General features: G+C 64.5%; 1 protein-coding gene across 3 annotated transcripts in view; it reads left to right on the forward strand.

The window, feature by feature from the left end:
• SKI (SKI proto-oncogene) overlaps positions 1-13,251 on the forward strand; it is a 67,758-nt gene extending 54,507 nt beyond the window's left edge. The window contains exons 2-7 of one of the 3 annotated variants that reach the window (XM_045063564.1): positions 6,814-6,936; positions 7,035-7,150; positions 7,686-7,960; positions 8,054-8,355; positions 9,212-9,382; positions 10,135-13,251. In XM_045063564.1, coding sequence (XP_044919499.1) covers positions 6,814-6,936; positions 7,035-7,150; positions 7,686-7,960; positions 8,054-8,355; positions 9,212-9,382; positions 10,135-10,317 — 1,170 coding nt within the window. In that variant the 3' untranslated portion in view covers positions 10,318-13,251. Of the gene's footprint in view, positions 1-6,813; positions 6,937-7,034; positions 7,151-7,685; positions 7,961-8,053; positions 8,356-9,211; positions 9,443-10,134 lie in introns of all 3 variants that reach the window. The other 2 variants (XM_045063562.1, XM_045063563.1) reach the window with 2 other exon arrangements.
• The last annotated feature ends 1,423 nt before the right edge of the window (positions 13,252-14,674 follow it).

A 14,674-nucleotide genomic window follows, 5' to 3' on the forward strand; every position in this document is an offset into this window, starting at 1 on the left:
AGAAGTAAGAAAGCAAGCGGGAGTCCCCCGCACCCGCCGTGGCGCTGGGCGTGTGCCGAGGCCTCCTCTTCCACCATCTGGCTGTGGCCTCCTCGGTGTCTAGGCCTTGTTTCTGGGGATCCTCTGCCATCTCCGTGCAGAGCCCTGCCTGCCAGCACCATGGGCCCTTGAGGGTGCCCGCAGCCCCCCTGGCTGCCTGGGACGACCCTCCCTGTAGGTGTGTGGCCGGGAAGCTCCACCCCCAAGGCGGGGCCTCCTGGCCCAGGTGCAGATGCTGCTTCTCTGTCTGGGGCTGAGGTGGCCTCCCTGACCCAAATACACTGCTGGGAGCGTGACCGTGGCCTTACAGGGCTCCGGGGAGCCCCTCAGCCCTCCTCCCCTTAGGGTGACAGACTAGGGATCCCTCCAGCGCCAACCAGCTGGTGTCTTGGACGAAGCCACGTGGCTGACCCAGATCTTGTAGGAGGTGCTGGAATCTCCTGAGACCAAGAGCATGTGAAGGTCGCAGGGGTGGGGCCGGGCCCCTTACTGCTCCAGGACAGCAGGACCCCTCGGGGGACACTGGGCGGGGGTGGAGGCTGGTGTGGGGCGGTGTTTTGTTTTGATTTGGGGTATACAAACTCTCTCTGTAAAGTTTGGCTCAGACCCCTGTGTCGGGGGGGTTCGAAGCGGGGACCATCAGCGCCGCACCGGCGGTGAGAGGGAAAGGGGCTTTGGTCTAGGACCTGTTGTTTGGCATCTAATTAGTAATTAATTAGTAACTAGGCATTAACAGCTGGGTTGGTGAGCACAGTGTGGAGAGCCGAGACTGAGGGAGGGCCAGCCACTGGGCCCTGCCCAGAGGGACTGCCCCTGCCTTGGGAGCCCCCAGCGGACACAGTGGTGGGGTCTGCTCCCACTGTCCGGGGCGGTCTCTCTGTGGCTTCCCTTCATGGGCCTGTGAGGGACTGGGGCTGAGGCCACAGCAAGGAGGGGCCCTGCCAGGCTCGGCCCCCCCGAGCACCAAGTGGTCAGCCTGTGGTCAGTGGTCAGTGGAGACCTATAGACCAGGCTCAGCCTGTTTGGGATCACCCGTGGCCACGCCTGCTGAGCTGCGAGCCACACACCGTCTGGGTGTGGTCCAGAGCCCCGCATGGTTACGGGATCTGCTAAGTCCATCCCCACCGTGGCGTCTGAAAGGGACGCGTGTGCTCCTGAGCCCTGGGGAGCCTCTCCTGGGTTTGGGCATTGGTCCTTTGTCCACCTGGGACCCTTGGCAGAGGTCTGGCCTTCAGTGAGCTGGGGTTCCTGGGATTCAGCTCTTTGTCCCACCTGTGACCTCCAAATTCTCTTTCCTGATCCCCGAGGAACTGACCAGAATTCAGCCCCAGACCACCGGCACAAGAGCGGGCAGAAGAGCGCCTCGAGTGGTTCTTGCTGCTGTTCTCTGCCCTGGCATTCGGCTAAGGCCTGTGACTGTTGTCGTCAGCTTGTGCCCGGGCCTGAGGGCCCACCCAGACCAGGCCACTGCTGCTTGAGCTCACGCCACCCGGGAGGCCTTCTCGCCACAGGGGCTCTTCCTGACCCTCGCCTGGGCCTGCTGTTGCGGGAGGAGGTGGATCGCTGCCCGGTGCCTCCCTGGTTCCCAGCTCCAGCTCAGCTGCTGCAGGCTCTGGGACCCGGGAGTCTTTTCCTCTGGCGTGATGCCCCCCCCCGCCCCGCCCCCGGCTTTATCAGCTGTGGGTGGGGATCTGAAGCTCTGGGCACACGGACGTCCGCGCGGTGGCTGGCCACAGTGAGGAGGCTGGTCTTCTGCCCAGGTCCGCACTCCACATTCAGCGCCCAGGTGTCTGCTGGGCAGACATACTCTCTTGTTCCTTCGTCCTCGGTGCCCAGCGCTGTTGGGTCAGAGGGACTTGGGTGGCGGTGGATGTGGCCCCGCCATGTGGCACCGGGGGCAGTGTGCGTCCTTGGCCCTGGTCCAGGGGCCAGAGTGGGTGGGGCACCTTAGTGGACTAGGAGAACAAAACCAACACAGTTCCCATCTGCTCCGGGCGGGGCGGGGGGGGTGGTGGTACGTGCACTCTCGGGTGCCTGTGGCCTTTGTGGCTGAGAGCGACCCACACAGCTGAGCTCCGAGTGTGCCCTAGCCGGGCACCACATGCCAGCGATGTCCAGACAGGGCATGGGGAGAGAAGGACCCGCTGGGGGCGTCTCAGAGAAGGTAGAGGGAGCCGGAGGCGTGCTGAGGCTGCTGGCCGGCCCTCCACAGCCGTGTTTGTTGTTGGACACTGGCTCCCTGTGTGCACACCGGGGCCGCGGGTCTGATTCTCAGCATCTGTGGCCCTGGTTCTCCTGACAGGCAGAGTCTTCGGACTGTCACAGTCCGATCCTCAGCCGAAGGCCCCATATCCCCCAAGTGCGCGTAGGTAAAGTTTGGGGTCCGTGGACCTGGGTGGAGAAGGTGACTTGATTCTGACCGACAAAGAGGGACGTCTTTCTCCTGCGGGTCAACAGCTCAGGGCTCGTACCGCCCGCATGAGCTTGGTTCTGGCGCCGCAGCCCCGGTAGCGCTGGCTCTGTGTGCACACGGGGGCCTGGCACGTCCGTTCACGCGCGGCGCGCACTGGCCCGGCCTTGCTCTCTCGACCTGGGCTCTGTGGGTGCGGTCTGTCATCGTGGTTGGCTGTCCCTACCCTGGGCCGTTTGGGTGTGTGGCACATGGCTGTGCCCCGCTGGCCTCTGGCTGTCCTGGCAGATGGGTGGGAGCTGGCCCTCTGCACCGCCGGTGTCCCCGCAGAATCGGTCCCCGAGCCAAGGGTTGTATCTGCTGTGGTGGCCAGAGCACCGCACGGACAGCGGCTGTGCTCTTGGGCTTCAGGCCGGTGCCAGCAGCATCTGGAACGTCTTCTCTCCCTCCGCTCTGTCCCCCATGTACAGTTGTTCTTTCTCTTCGAAGATGTCCGGGGTGGTGCACAGGAAAGGGGCAGGGCAGGCCCTGGGGAGCGATCCTGGGTTCACCCCAGGCCAGTCTTGGGAGGCAGGTGGTAATGAGCTCATTCCCTGAGAAAGCGTGGGGTACTGCCAGTGGCCTCTCTCACAGGAGTCTTGCGTCTAGGGGCTCCCAGATGCCAGGTCAGGGCCCACACCCAGGCCTGCCGCCCTGCTGCTGGAACGTGGGGTTCTCAGCAGAGTGTGGGGGAAGGGGCTCAGAAATCCAAGGGCCCCTGGTCTCGCAGCCCGGAGCCCTCCTCCTGCCCTGCCCTGCTGCTGGGCCTTGGCAGATGCTGTCCTTCTGTGCGTTTGGGGCTCAGGCGTGGAATGAAATACGGCGTTTGTGAGCATGAGGGCCCGGGGCTGATGCCAGAAGCTGCCGCAGCTCCTGGTGGCTGCTCACCCTGTCGTCTGCCCGGCCTCACCCTGCGCTGCCCCAGCACCGCCCTGCGCCTGCTGGAGCCTCTGACAGGAGGGACCCCGCAGCCCAGCCCGACAGAAGGGACATAGTCAAGTCACTGTGAGGTCATGCCCCCAAATCCTCGTAAACCTACAGAGGCCCCTGGGCAGGGTGTGCGGAACCCATGCGGGGCGTCCTCTCTTTTGTGAGGCGCACGTGGCTGCGGGAGGGTCCCGGTGCCTGCCTGCGTGCTCTCCCGACAGCTCTTTTTTTTCTTTTGAAAACCGCATTTGTTTTAAAAATCGTGGCAAAACATAGACAAGGTAACACTTACCATCTTAAACACTGCAGGGTGCACTGCGGCCGCGCCGGGTCCGATCCTGCAGCCTTGCTTCCCGCCGTCTGTCCAACTGAAACTCTGTAGCCATTAAACCGTGACTTCCCTCTCCCGGCTCCCTTCAGCTCCCAGCCGCGGGTTTTGTTTTGTTTTGTTAGGTTGTGTTTTTTAATTTAAATTCAGTTATTTAACATGCAGCGCATTATTATTGGTCTCAGAGGCGGAGGTCAGTGATGCATCAGCCCGCGTGGCTCCCAGGGCTCATTCCCGGCCTGCCCATCCCCAGCCGCCCCGCCCCGCCCTCCAGCAGCCCTGTTTCCCCGAGAGTGAAGAGTCCCCCTGTCTGCTTTCATCTGGTTCTATTTTTCCCTCCCTTCCCCGTGATCCTCTCTTTGGTTTCTTAGATTCCGGTGTGGGTGAGATCAGAGGGTCATTGTCTTTCTCTGACTGACGTCACTTAGTGCGACACCGCTGGTTCCGTGCACGCTGGTGTAAGTGGCAGCATTTCGTTCTTTCTGACGTTCTCCTGCGTGCAGACCCCGTCTTCTCTGTCCGTTCACCTGTCTGTGGGCACCTGGGTGCCTCGCAGAGCAGGGCAACGGGCACGTCGGCCGCCGCGCCCAGCCGAGTGGCTGCTCCGTGGAAGGCCGGGGTCCTGGTGGCTGCGTGTGTGCTGCGTGGGGGCACACTTGGGTGTCCTGGCACGTGCTCTCGGCCCCGTGTGGGGCAGTGCTCTGCCCGGAGTCCTGTGGGCAGGCGTCCGCGGGCAGTGCCGTGGCCGGCCGCGGGAGCCCGTCCACGCTCTGCGGGACCCTCTGCAGGCTCAGCCCGAGGCTCCGGGGAGTGGGCTGGCCAGTCTCCGTGCCCCAGCTGAGGCCCCAGGCCCAGAAGCCTGCTCCCTCTGTGAGGGTTGTGGGCCCCCGTGATCCGGCTTGGAGGCCTTGAGAAGGGTCAGGAACCAGAAGTGACTGTCTTACCTGCTCGCTGACCTCTTGTGGAGTGGGGATGCCGTGGGCCGTTGCGGGGGCTCACGTGGGCCTGCCGGGGATGGCGGCCTTCCAGGCCTGGAGAAGCACAGGCTGCCGGGGCTCTAGGTCGCTCTCAGGGGAGAGGCAGCAGCAGCCCTCCCTCAGGGCCAGTGTCTCTGTCCTGGCGAGGCTCCCTTCTGGCCCCTTCCTGCTGCTCTCTCATGTTCATGGAAGGTCCTGCTCTTGGGGTTTTTCCTGCCTGAAGACACGTCCCCATCCTAGGGTTGACAAGCTTGGGGGTGGGTGGGGCGGGGGAGGCTCAGGCCCTTTCTCCAGATGTCCCAGGCTTGGTGCTCGCGGGCCAGGCCCCTGAGTGGGAGCCCAGCCCCGCCTGCCTCACTCCTCCTGCGGACAGATGGGGCTGTGGCCTGTGGGTGCGGGGCGGGGGGTGGCCCTATGATCCGAGTCGTATGCACCCCGCAGGAGTCTCCCTGAGGCTTCTAGAACCTGCAGGCGCCGGTGCCAAGCCTGTGGCTTTTCTCTCGGTGAGAACTAGGCTTGTTTCCTCTCCTCCTGCCTCCTATCTGCTCCAACAGGAAGCTCCGCCCGTCGCCCGCCCGGCCACCCGCTCGCAGGCGGCAGGAGGTGTCCAAGCCGCACAGACAGACGTCACCGCGGCTCTTTCCCTTAAAAAGCACCAACAAATGGGTCTTTATTTCCTGAATGATTGTTTTGTGTCTGAGCAGACCGTCCACAGCCGTCTGTGGGCTCCGCTTGGGAGCACCTCCCCAGAGCGTGGCGTAGGCCTCGGGCCACCGGCCTCAGGCAGCTGCTTCTCTCTGAGGACAAAGGCCAGTGCGTCCCTGCACAGGGTCCGAGGTCCTAGTATTTCCTCCCTGGGGCCCGAGGCTGCCTCTGTCCCCGGAGTCCCCCTCTCCCTACGTGTTTGTCCCCCGAGCAGGGCTGCCAGATGGTGGGGGCCCCGTGGACATGCGTGCATTACAGGAGCGTGAGGGGCTGGGTTTGGCCCTCTGGCCAGGGTCCCGCCAGTCCTTTGTCCCTGGTATTTGGTGACGATGGCCCTGGTAAGCAGGGCATCTCCATGGGCCACTTGCCTCCCTGCCCTCTTCCCCCTCCCGGGAAGCCCGTGTCCCCCCAACGGCCAGGTTTGTGACACAGTGTCTTCTCTAAGTGTTCTGAAGGAGCCCTTAGTGGGGAGGAGCGCTTCTCCCCTCCAAGGCTCCCCGACGGCCAGCAGAACGCCCCCCAGTTCTGCTCTCTCCTGAATTTAGACCTGCGACAGCGCGTTGTCATGTTGGCCCCTGGCCCCGGGCGGGTGGCTGCATGCTGGCTGCGTGTGGCCCCGGCGCAGCTGCCCTGGGTGTGGGCACTGTCTGTCTTCCACAGACGGCTCCGTTTTTTCAGGCAGAGGCCCCGTCCCCCTTGGGATCCTGTGTCATCAGGATGGGGGCGTGTGTCATCCTGACACCGGTGCTGGAAGCCCCTCTGGCCACCGCATCCGGCAGACGCATAACCTGGCGCCCCTGGGAGGCTGGAGGCAGCTTTGCGAGGCGTGAGGAGAAAATGAGCGTGGCCTCGGTCCTGAAGCCGTGGGCACGCGCTGGAGGGTTGCCCCACCTTTCTCCTGGGGTCTTGCCAGACGGCCCCTCCGGCTGACAGCAAATTGTCTGTTCTGCTTGGTAGAACCCAGAACTCTGGGGCCCTGGGTGACCCTCCCCAATGGAAGGCCCCACACTCGGCCAGTGAGCCTGCCTGCCGGGCTCCTCCCTCCCCATCCAGGCAGGACTGCAGCAAGAGGCCAGAGTCTGAGGCTCCTGTCAGCTGTGTGGGCACCAGGTCGGCAGTGCGCAGACAAGGCCGTGGTGGGGAGGGAGCACCGTCCCCTCGAGGTCCTGCCCGGAGCTCAGCCTGGGCGCCCTCCCCTGAGCCTTCTGCAGCTGTGGGGTGAGGTCCCAGCGTGGCAGCCCCACAGGGCACGCGGGGATGCAACTTGTTCCTTGCTGGGGTCCGGGTCTGCACGTCACTGTTCACGCCTTGTGCACGGTCGAGTCTGCTGGCTGGGAGACCCTGGCCAGAGCTAGAGGCACCAACGACAACTTTCCTGTCTCTCACAGGTCTCTTCCGAGCCCCCAGCCTCCATCCGGAAGACAGATGACGCCTCCGCCCAACTCCCCACATCTTCTGAGAAGGACAAACAGTCGGGCTGGCTGCGGCCCCTGGCCAGCTCCTCCAGCAAGGTGGCGCGGGGCAGGGACGGACGGAGGACGGAAGGTGCCGCGGGGTCCGCAGCCCGGCCTCTGATGACCCCTGACGCCCGGTGCCTCTCTTCCTGCAGAGCCTTGGCTGTGTTCACCCTCGCCAGCGCCTCTCCGCTTTCCGACCCTGGTCCCCAGCGGTGTCCACAAGTGACAAAGAGCTCTCCCCGCACCTCCCGGCCCTGATCCGTGACAGGTGAGTGCCCTCTGTGCCAGCAGGCAGCGAGGACACAGGGGCTGGGCTTGGGCTCTGCCACCTGGGTGTCTGTAAGCACCTGCTGGGCCAGGAGCCACCTAAGGTCATTCTCAAAGTGGACAAGATCCAAGAAAGGCTGTTGCTCTGTGTGTCTCCGGACGGGTTTCCCCCCCTTGTGGGTGTTCCTTCGGTGGCTCAGTGCAGGGGGAATGGAGAGCCCGGGATGCTGCTGTGTTTGTTCCCACCCGCAAGCCGCCTTGTGCTGGCCCAGAGGCTCTCCGCTCCTGCGGGCCTGCTGTGAGGGCCTGCACGTGGGGCCATGTGGGCCCGGAAGCAGTCTGGGGGGGGCCACGGGCAGTCACCACCGTGCTGGTCTTAGACAGGGTTGGGCTACAGCCACTGGCTTGCGTCTCCTCCTTCGCACCCTCCGGGGGCGGGTCCCATAAGGAGCTTTCGCATGCAGGCCATGGTGGGATGGGGGACTCGGGGTGGGGAGCAGATGCCTGTGGCCCCAATGCCCCCCCATACCCCGCAGCTTTTACTCCTACAAGAGCTTCGAAACGGGTGTGGCCCCCAACGTGGCCCTGGCCCCACCGGCTCAGCAGAAGGTCGTGAGCAGCCCACCGTGCACCGCCGTTGTCTCCCGGGCCCCTGAGCCTCTGGCCACCTGCCTCCAGCCACGGAAGCGGAAGCTGACCGTGGACACCCCTGGAGCCCCAGAGACGCCGGCGCCCGTGGCTGTGGCCGCCCCAGAGGATGACAAGGACTCGGAGGCCGAGGTGGAAGTGGACAGCAGGGAGGAATGTGCGTGTGAGTCGGGGTCCCTGCCTGCCCCGGGCGCAGCGCCGCACGGCCACGTGCCGAGCACCCTGGTGACCTCGGCTTCCATCTGTGTTTCCGCAGTCACCTCCTCCCTGTCCTCGCTCTCGTCCCCGTCCCTTACCTCATCCAGCTCCGCCAAGGACCTGAGCTCCCCCGGCGTGCACGCCCCACCCGCCGCCCCTGCTGCCCCTGAGGCTGTGGCCCCTGCCGACCCCACGAGCGGCGGCCTGGAGGCCGAGTTGGAGCACCTGCGGCAGGCCCTGGAGGGCGGCCTGGACACCAAGGAAGCCAAAGAGAAGTTCCTGCACGAGGTGGTGAAGATGCGGGTGAAGCAGGAGGAGAAGCTGAGCGCTGCCCTGCAGGCCAAGCGCGGCCTCCACCAGGTGAGGCTCCGCCCCTGCGCCCGCTGCCGGCCTGTCCCTCTGGGGCAGCACAGGCCCGCTGCTCTCCAGCAGGAGCCCCGTGCCCTGGTGTGCCAAGGACTGGTACACCTCCTGGGCTGCAGCCCCCGGGGTCCCTCGTGCACACGCGGGCTGTCGGAGTCGGATGCGGCAGGTTGCTCTGGCAAGCGTGAGGGCCGGACCAGGTGGCTCCGGTTCGGGCACAAGCGCACCGCCTGTGCACGCACGCTGGCTCCGAGCTGACCCCACGGTGCAGCGGGGACTGCAGGCCGAGGGGGTCTGGGCCCCGCCCGCATCTGCCTCTGCCTCCCACCTCGGTAGCACCCGGCCCCCAGGTCATTATGTTGTCGTGTCCTCTGTGCCCATTCTCCGCAGAGCTCATGGCTTGGGGAGGGCAGGCCTTCACCCTCGGGCTCTGTGGCCCTGCAGGAGCCCCCCCCCTGCGCGCGCGCCCGCTGAGTTCACAGCTGAACGGCTGGCGTCTGGCAGCTTCGCCCAGGGGCTCCTCGCACACGCGACTCAGCCGTGTGGTCCTGAGAGCCCCAGATTTCAGATGTGTCTGTCAGGCACTCACCCAGAACGCCTTCTCCCTGGTTCCGGGTGGGGGCGTGAGTGCACCTGCCCACGCCGGGGAGCGCCGCTGTGCATCGGGGGCCCCGGCCCCGCCTGGAGGGACCCCTGCGGCCGTGGGACCCCGGCGGAAGCTTGCCCGCCGCGGCTGTCTGCTCAGACCGCAGGCTGGGGTGCGCTGGGACCCCGTGGGGCCGGGAGGGCCGGGGCAGCAAGGGGACGGCCCACCCCCGCCCCCGGCCCACGGTGTGTGCCGCTCGCTCTCCAGGAGTTGGAGTTTCTGCGCGTGGCCAAGAAGGAGAAGCTGCGGGAGGCCACGGAGGCCAAGCGCAACCTGCGGAAGGAGATCGAGCGCCTGCGCGCGGAGAACGAGAAGAAGATGCGGGAGGCCAACGAGTCCCGCCTGCGCCTCAAGCGGGAGCTGGAGCAGGCGCGCCAGGTGCGGGTGTGCGACAAGGGCTGTGAGGCCGGCCGCCTGCGCGCCAAGTACTCGGCCCAGGTACGGGCGGGGGGCCTCGGGGCGGGTGTCGGGGGCGCCACCCAGGAGGCAGGGCCCGGCGGCGGCGAGGCCCCAGCGCGCCCCCGTTGGCTGCCGCTGCGGAGCGGCGCCCGGGCCCCGGGCGGGAAGCGGCCGGCGCTCTCTGGGCACCCGCGGGACCCGCTGCCGGCCCAGGAGGCCAGGGGGGCCCTTCCCTGGGCTGCCGGCGTTGGTCCTCCACGGAGAGGCGGTCCTCTGGCCTGTCGGGGCCACCGTGTGGGAGCTCCTTGGGGCTCCTTCCTTCCAGGCCGGGCCCTTCCTGGGGGATTTTGCTTGAGGAGTCGGCTCCGAGCCGGCCCCAGGGGTGCAGGGGGCCCCCAGGCAGCCCCAACTCTTTTGTCCTGGGGCGGGGGCCGGGGCTGTGGGCTGTCCACCCTGGGCACCTCCGAGGGTCTCTGCGCCGCCTGACGGGCCGTCCTGGCCGGCAGGAGTCCGGGCCGCAGCTCTTAGGGTTCGGGTCGTAGCCCATCCGCCGGGGAGGGGGAGGTGGTGGGGGGTGGTGTCTGTGTGCTGCGTCTGCCCTCGGGTCATGCTGTCCGGCCCCTGTCCCCGCCTCCCTTGCGGACTGCATCTCCCACGCAGGAAGGGGGCCAGGAAGGGGGCCGGGCGGGGACGGGAGGCGGGGCCGCTGACGCCCCCCCCGTCCCTTTCAGATCGAGGACCTGCAGGTGAAGCTGCAGCAGGCGGAGGCGGACCGCGAGCAGCTGCGCGCCGACCTGCTGCGGGAGCGCGAGGCGCGGGAGCACCTGGAGAAGGTGGTGAAGGAGCTGCGCGAGCAGCTGTGGCCCCGGCCCCGCCCCGAGGCCGCGGAGAGCACGGCCGAGCCCGAGCCCTAGCGGACCCCACCGTCTGCCGCCGCGGGGCGGGCGCCGCAGGGAGCGGGTGGGCGGGCGGCCCGCGCCGGCCGGCCCGGGGCTCGGGGCTCTGCGCGCCGGTGGGCCCGCCCCGCGGCCACACAGCACAACGTCTTACTGTGCCTATAACCAAGCGAGTGTTTGGAACCACACACTTTTGGAGTCCACTGCAGAATTTTCTACTGGCCAAGTTCACGTGCGCGGCGGGGTTCGCGGCCGCCGGGCGCAGTCGGCGCCGGCAGCGGCCCTGCGCTTGCCGGGACGTTCGACCATTTACATTTTTGTTATAAGCTATTTAAAACCAGTAAGAAGACTTGATACTCAAAAATCAACAGGTTTTTTAATGACTAACTTTTAAAAGCCCCAGCAACACGTGACGCCATGCGAGGACCTGCTAAGGGAGCCGGGCACGGCCGCCCCGCCCCGCCCCGCCCCTACAAGCCATCGCAGCCCTGCCAGCGGCCCGGGACAGGGACAGGGAGGGTTTTCTCCAGAGTCTATTTTTTCAGCGACGAGGACCCAGGCTTCCTGTGCTGCCGCTGGGAGGAGCAGGGAGGGCGCCGCGAGCCGGGCTGCCACCTCCTGCTGCGGCCCGGCGGCCCGGGGTGGGGGTGGGGGTGGGGGTGGGGCAGTGCCAGGCCCGCGCCGCCTCGGCTGCCCTCCCCAGGCCACTCCTGTTGCGTCGGACTGAGGCTGCAGCGTTGGAACAAAACAGCATTACTTCACTATTTTTTTGTTTGTTTGTTTGTTCATTTAAACGTATATTCGGAACTGCACTTTGTCAAACCCTTCCCTGCTCTTTTTATTCCCCAGTTAACTGAGGTTTTTACTTTTCAAATATCGCGAACCCGTTTATAGAGCAGTGCACATTCTAAGTGCTCGAGTGTTTAGAAACCCCCTCTGGTGCTTGGTTGAACAAGGGAATCACAAAACGAAAATGCAAAAACTGAACTTCGGGGGGTAGTTCTGTGCCTTCCAGCATCTTGTACAGCAAACCCTGACTTGTCTTTTTACCCCCGAGATCCTTGTCTTCAATAGGACTGAATCTGCCACTATCAGAATAAGTTCCTTGCATTTATTCCAAATAATCTCGTTTACTCTCAACTGTTCATGGAAATTGTATAAGGTTTTTTATGCCCAACCTTGAAAAATGATCTCCCAGTGGACGAGAGGCGGCTTACCCATCCCGAAATTACGGTATTTATGTACTCGAGAAAGATCTTACCAGAATTCCTCGCTTGACCCCGTTCTAACGCCGAGGCAGCTGTGAGCGCAGACGGAGGTGGAGACCAGACCGCCGGCCAAGACTGGCGCCGCCCGCCGCTGCGACGAGCAGAGGCTTGGTGACCGGGTCATCTGCAGGGTTCCCGCCCGTGGTTTACTGGGGGGGAGGGGCGCAGGTGCTGCTGGACCCCCCTTCTAAAGTGCAATGCAAAAGGGACATCATATATATGCAGCGTTGGTTTGGGTTTTTTTTTTTTTTTTTTTTTTTTTTGCTTTTTGCTTTGTTTATTTTGCAGTTATGAGATCTGTATGCATGGGATGGTAGCGCTCTGCCGTGTGTGCACCCGTCCATGGGCATTATTACCGGCCCCAGAAGGGGCTGCTTGTGCTATGCCACACTCACAGTGCCGTGCTCAGCCTTGTTTTTCCAGAGTTGTGTGTTTTCAGTCGTTTCTTCAAGGGAAACTGCGTGATTTCGGCAGGGCAGAGCTCTAAGCGCGTGTGCCCTGTGCTTCTGGCTGGCTGTGCTCTGGTGCCAAGTCGGAAAGTCCAGAGAGATCAAAGGGCCCTGGGGCCTGCCGCCCGGGGCCTCCCGCTCACTTTTAGGTTTGGGAGTTTGGGGGGGTCCCGGAGGGTGGGGAGTTCTCACAGCTCCTCTGCTGGGGCCCCGCCTCCCCTCGCCCTCGCCCTGCCCGCCTCTGGTCACCGTCTCTCTGCTGGGTCCACACCCCCATGTGCCAGCTTCGTCCCGGAAGGTCGGGAAGAGCTGGGCCCGCCACGGCTGCCCGGGGGTGGCGGGGACCGGTTGTCCCGGGCTCCCCGGTCACCAGCAGCTCGAGCCCTCTTGGGCAGCTCCCTGGGTGGAAGGGTGTCCAGGGGTGGGGGTGTCGGCGCGTTCTGGCCACTCCCATCCTCTGGGGGCTGGGCTGAGGGGCCCGAGACCCGGCTTTGGTCGGGGCAGCTGCCGTTTGGTTTCTGTGCAGAGGGAGAAGGGAGCTATCTGTCGGCTGTGGGCTCTCCCTGTGTGTAACCCGCCCGCTATCCGGATGACTGTGTGTTCAGTTTAATCACTCATTATTTCTGCGCTGAAAGAGGATTTTTAACGAAGGGAAAAACAACAGCAATAACATTCATATCTTTGGAGCAGCTAACTCACACACGTAATATCCTGCTTTTCGTACGGACTAGCCCGTGTACAGACGGTCCCTGTAAATACTGTTCCCACACTGTTGTATCACATGCGTGTACGGTGGTTCCTTTTTCAGAAACTCTTTTCTTACCTGGTAGTTGTCTTGTTTTCGGGGTTGTTTTTAACTGAGGAAGAACAGCTCCCCTGCCCACCCACCGCGTCCACCAGGCTCGAGCGGCCGTCTTGTTCTTGCTTTAAGTCAGGAGTCACAAGCGACATTTTTTTTCAATTAAGGAAAAAAAACCCCCCCTACCTTTCTCCCCGCCAGGAGCGTCCGCACCGCTGTCCGCGTCCCCTCTGCTGCTGCTAATGACGACATGATGACTTACTCTACTATCGAAAACTATTTTTATGTAATTAATGTATGCTTTCTTGTTTATAAATGCCTGATTGAAGACGAACACAGAGAAAGCTTGCTTATTTATGTACTTCGCTGTGTGCCGTAGTCCCTTGGCGCCCCTCCCCCAACAGATGACCTTGTACAATAAAGGACTTGGAGAGTGTGCCGCGGACAGCCGTGCTTGGGCACCCTCCCCCCAGCCCGGGTCACCATCTGGGCCTGAGCCCAGGGTGGGGGCGGGGGTGTCTGTCTGCCTGTCAGACTGTGCGGACCTTCGGTCTCCGTCGACCCGGAGTGACATGGGGCTTGGGTGGGCAGCGCCCTGGCTGGGGTGCTGTCTGCCTGCCTAGGTCCCACCTGGCTGGCCCACGGATATCAGCTGGAGGGGACTGTGTGGGGGCCCGGAGGCCTGCCGCGCGCCCCACCCTATTCCGGGGCAGATGGCCAGCTCCCCTCAGGGGCCCTGAGAGCCCTGGGCCCCAGCGTGCTGGCCTGAGGGAGAAGCTTGGGGACTCTGGCCGTGCTGGGTGCTGGGAACCCTATGCTGCCACCTCTCCCGGGACCCTGTGGCTGCCGGTGTCCCAATTCCCAGCTCCACTGGAGCCCTTCCAAGGTCATACGGGGGTCACTTGGAGAACTGGGTGGTGGGAAGCCCCAGTGCCCAGCCCTGGCTACTGCACACGCAGCCCCAGCAGTCCTCGGGGGTCCCAGGGAGGGGGACCGAGCCCGCCGGGCTTTGGATAGCCGCAGCCTGGAGAAGCCCACTCTGCCGGAGCTCCAGGCTCCTATCCAGACCGGATCTGGAGTGTGGACAGTGGGGACCAGGAGGCAGAACCTCCATGTCGTCCACAGGCTCCCCAAGGCCAAGATCCCAGCCCCTCGTGGGGGACCACCCAGGATCTGGTAGAGCCTGGGTTGGGGAGCTGAGGGAAGGCGGATGGTTTACACGCCCCAGGCCCCTGCCCCCTCCTACTGCTTATGGGGCCCTGGGGTCCTTGGCCTGCAGGTGTGGCCCGCAAGGTTACATAGTGGGGCTCAGCCCCAAGAGCGGAGCCCAACCCCCCATCACCTGGGAGTCACCTTGGCCTGACTCCCCACCGTGAAGCCATGGGACCATCGGCCAGAATCTGAGTGCCCCCCTTCCCGGGCAGGGCTGGACACCTAGGGTGTGGGCCCCCCATGACGACATCTGCCCACCGTGTGGCGCTGTGGGGAGGGCTGCTCCTCGCTGTCCTCTGGGGTCTCCCCAGTGGCCCTGGGTGGGAGCCGAGGACCGCAGGGGCAGGCAGCCAAGGCCCTACCTGTGCCCAGTGCCAAACACTTGCCCCTTTCTCGGCCTCACAACCAAGCCCACCTGGATGGGCGGCAGGTCCTCATGGGACCTCCCGGACTTGTCCAGACCTGCCGTTCCCACAGGGTATCGACGCAGCCACTGATGTCCCCTCCCTGGGGCCTGCCACACAGGTGTCCCTGTGCTGGTGCCAGGCCTTGCCCTTCCGCAGAGCATCTCCTGCTGCCGCCGCTCAGGGCCCACAGGCTCTGGGCTCCCCACTGGCTCCAGGGCAGAGGTCCGCGGGCTGCTCCAG

This window comes from Mustela putorius, unplaced genomic scaffold, assembly GCF_011764305.1.
Source record: "Mustela putorius furo isolate JIRA1106 unplaced genomic scaffold, ASM1176430v1.1 tig00003853_pilon_pilon_pilon, whole genome shotgun sequence".
Taxonomy (NCBI): domain Eukaryota; kingdom Metazoa; phylum Chordata; class Mammalia; order Carnivora; family Mustelidae; genus Mustela; species Mustela putorius.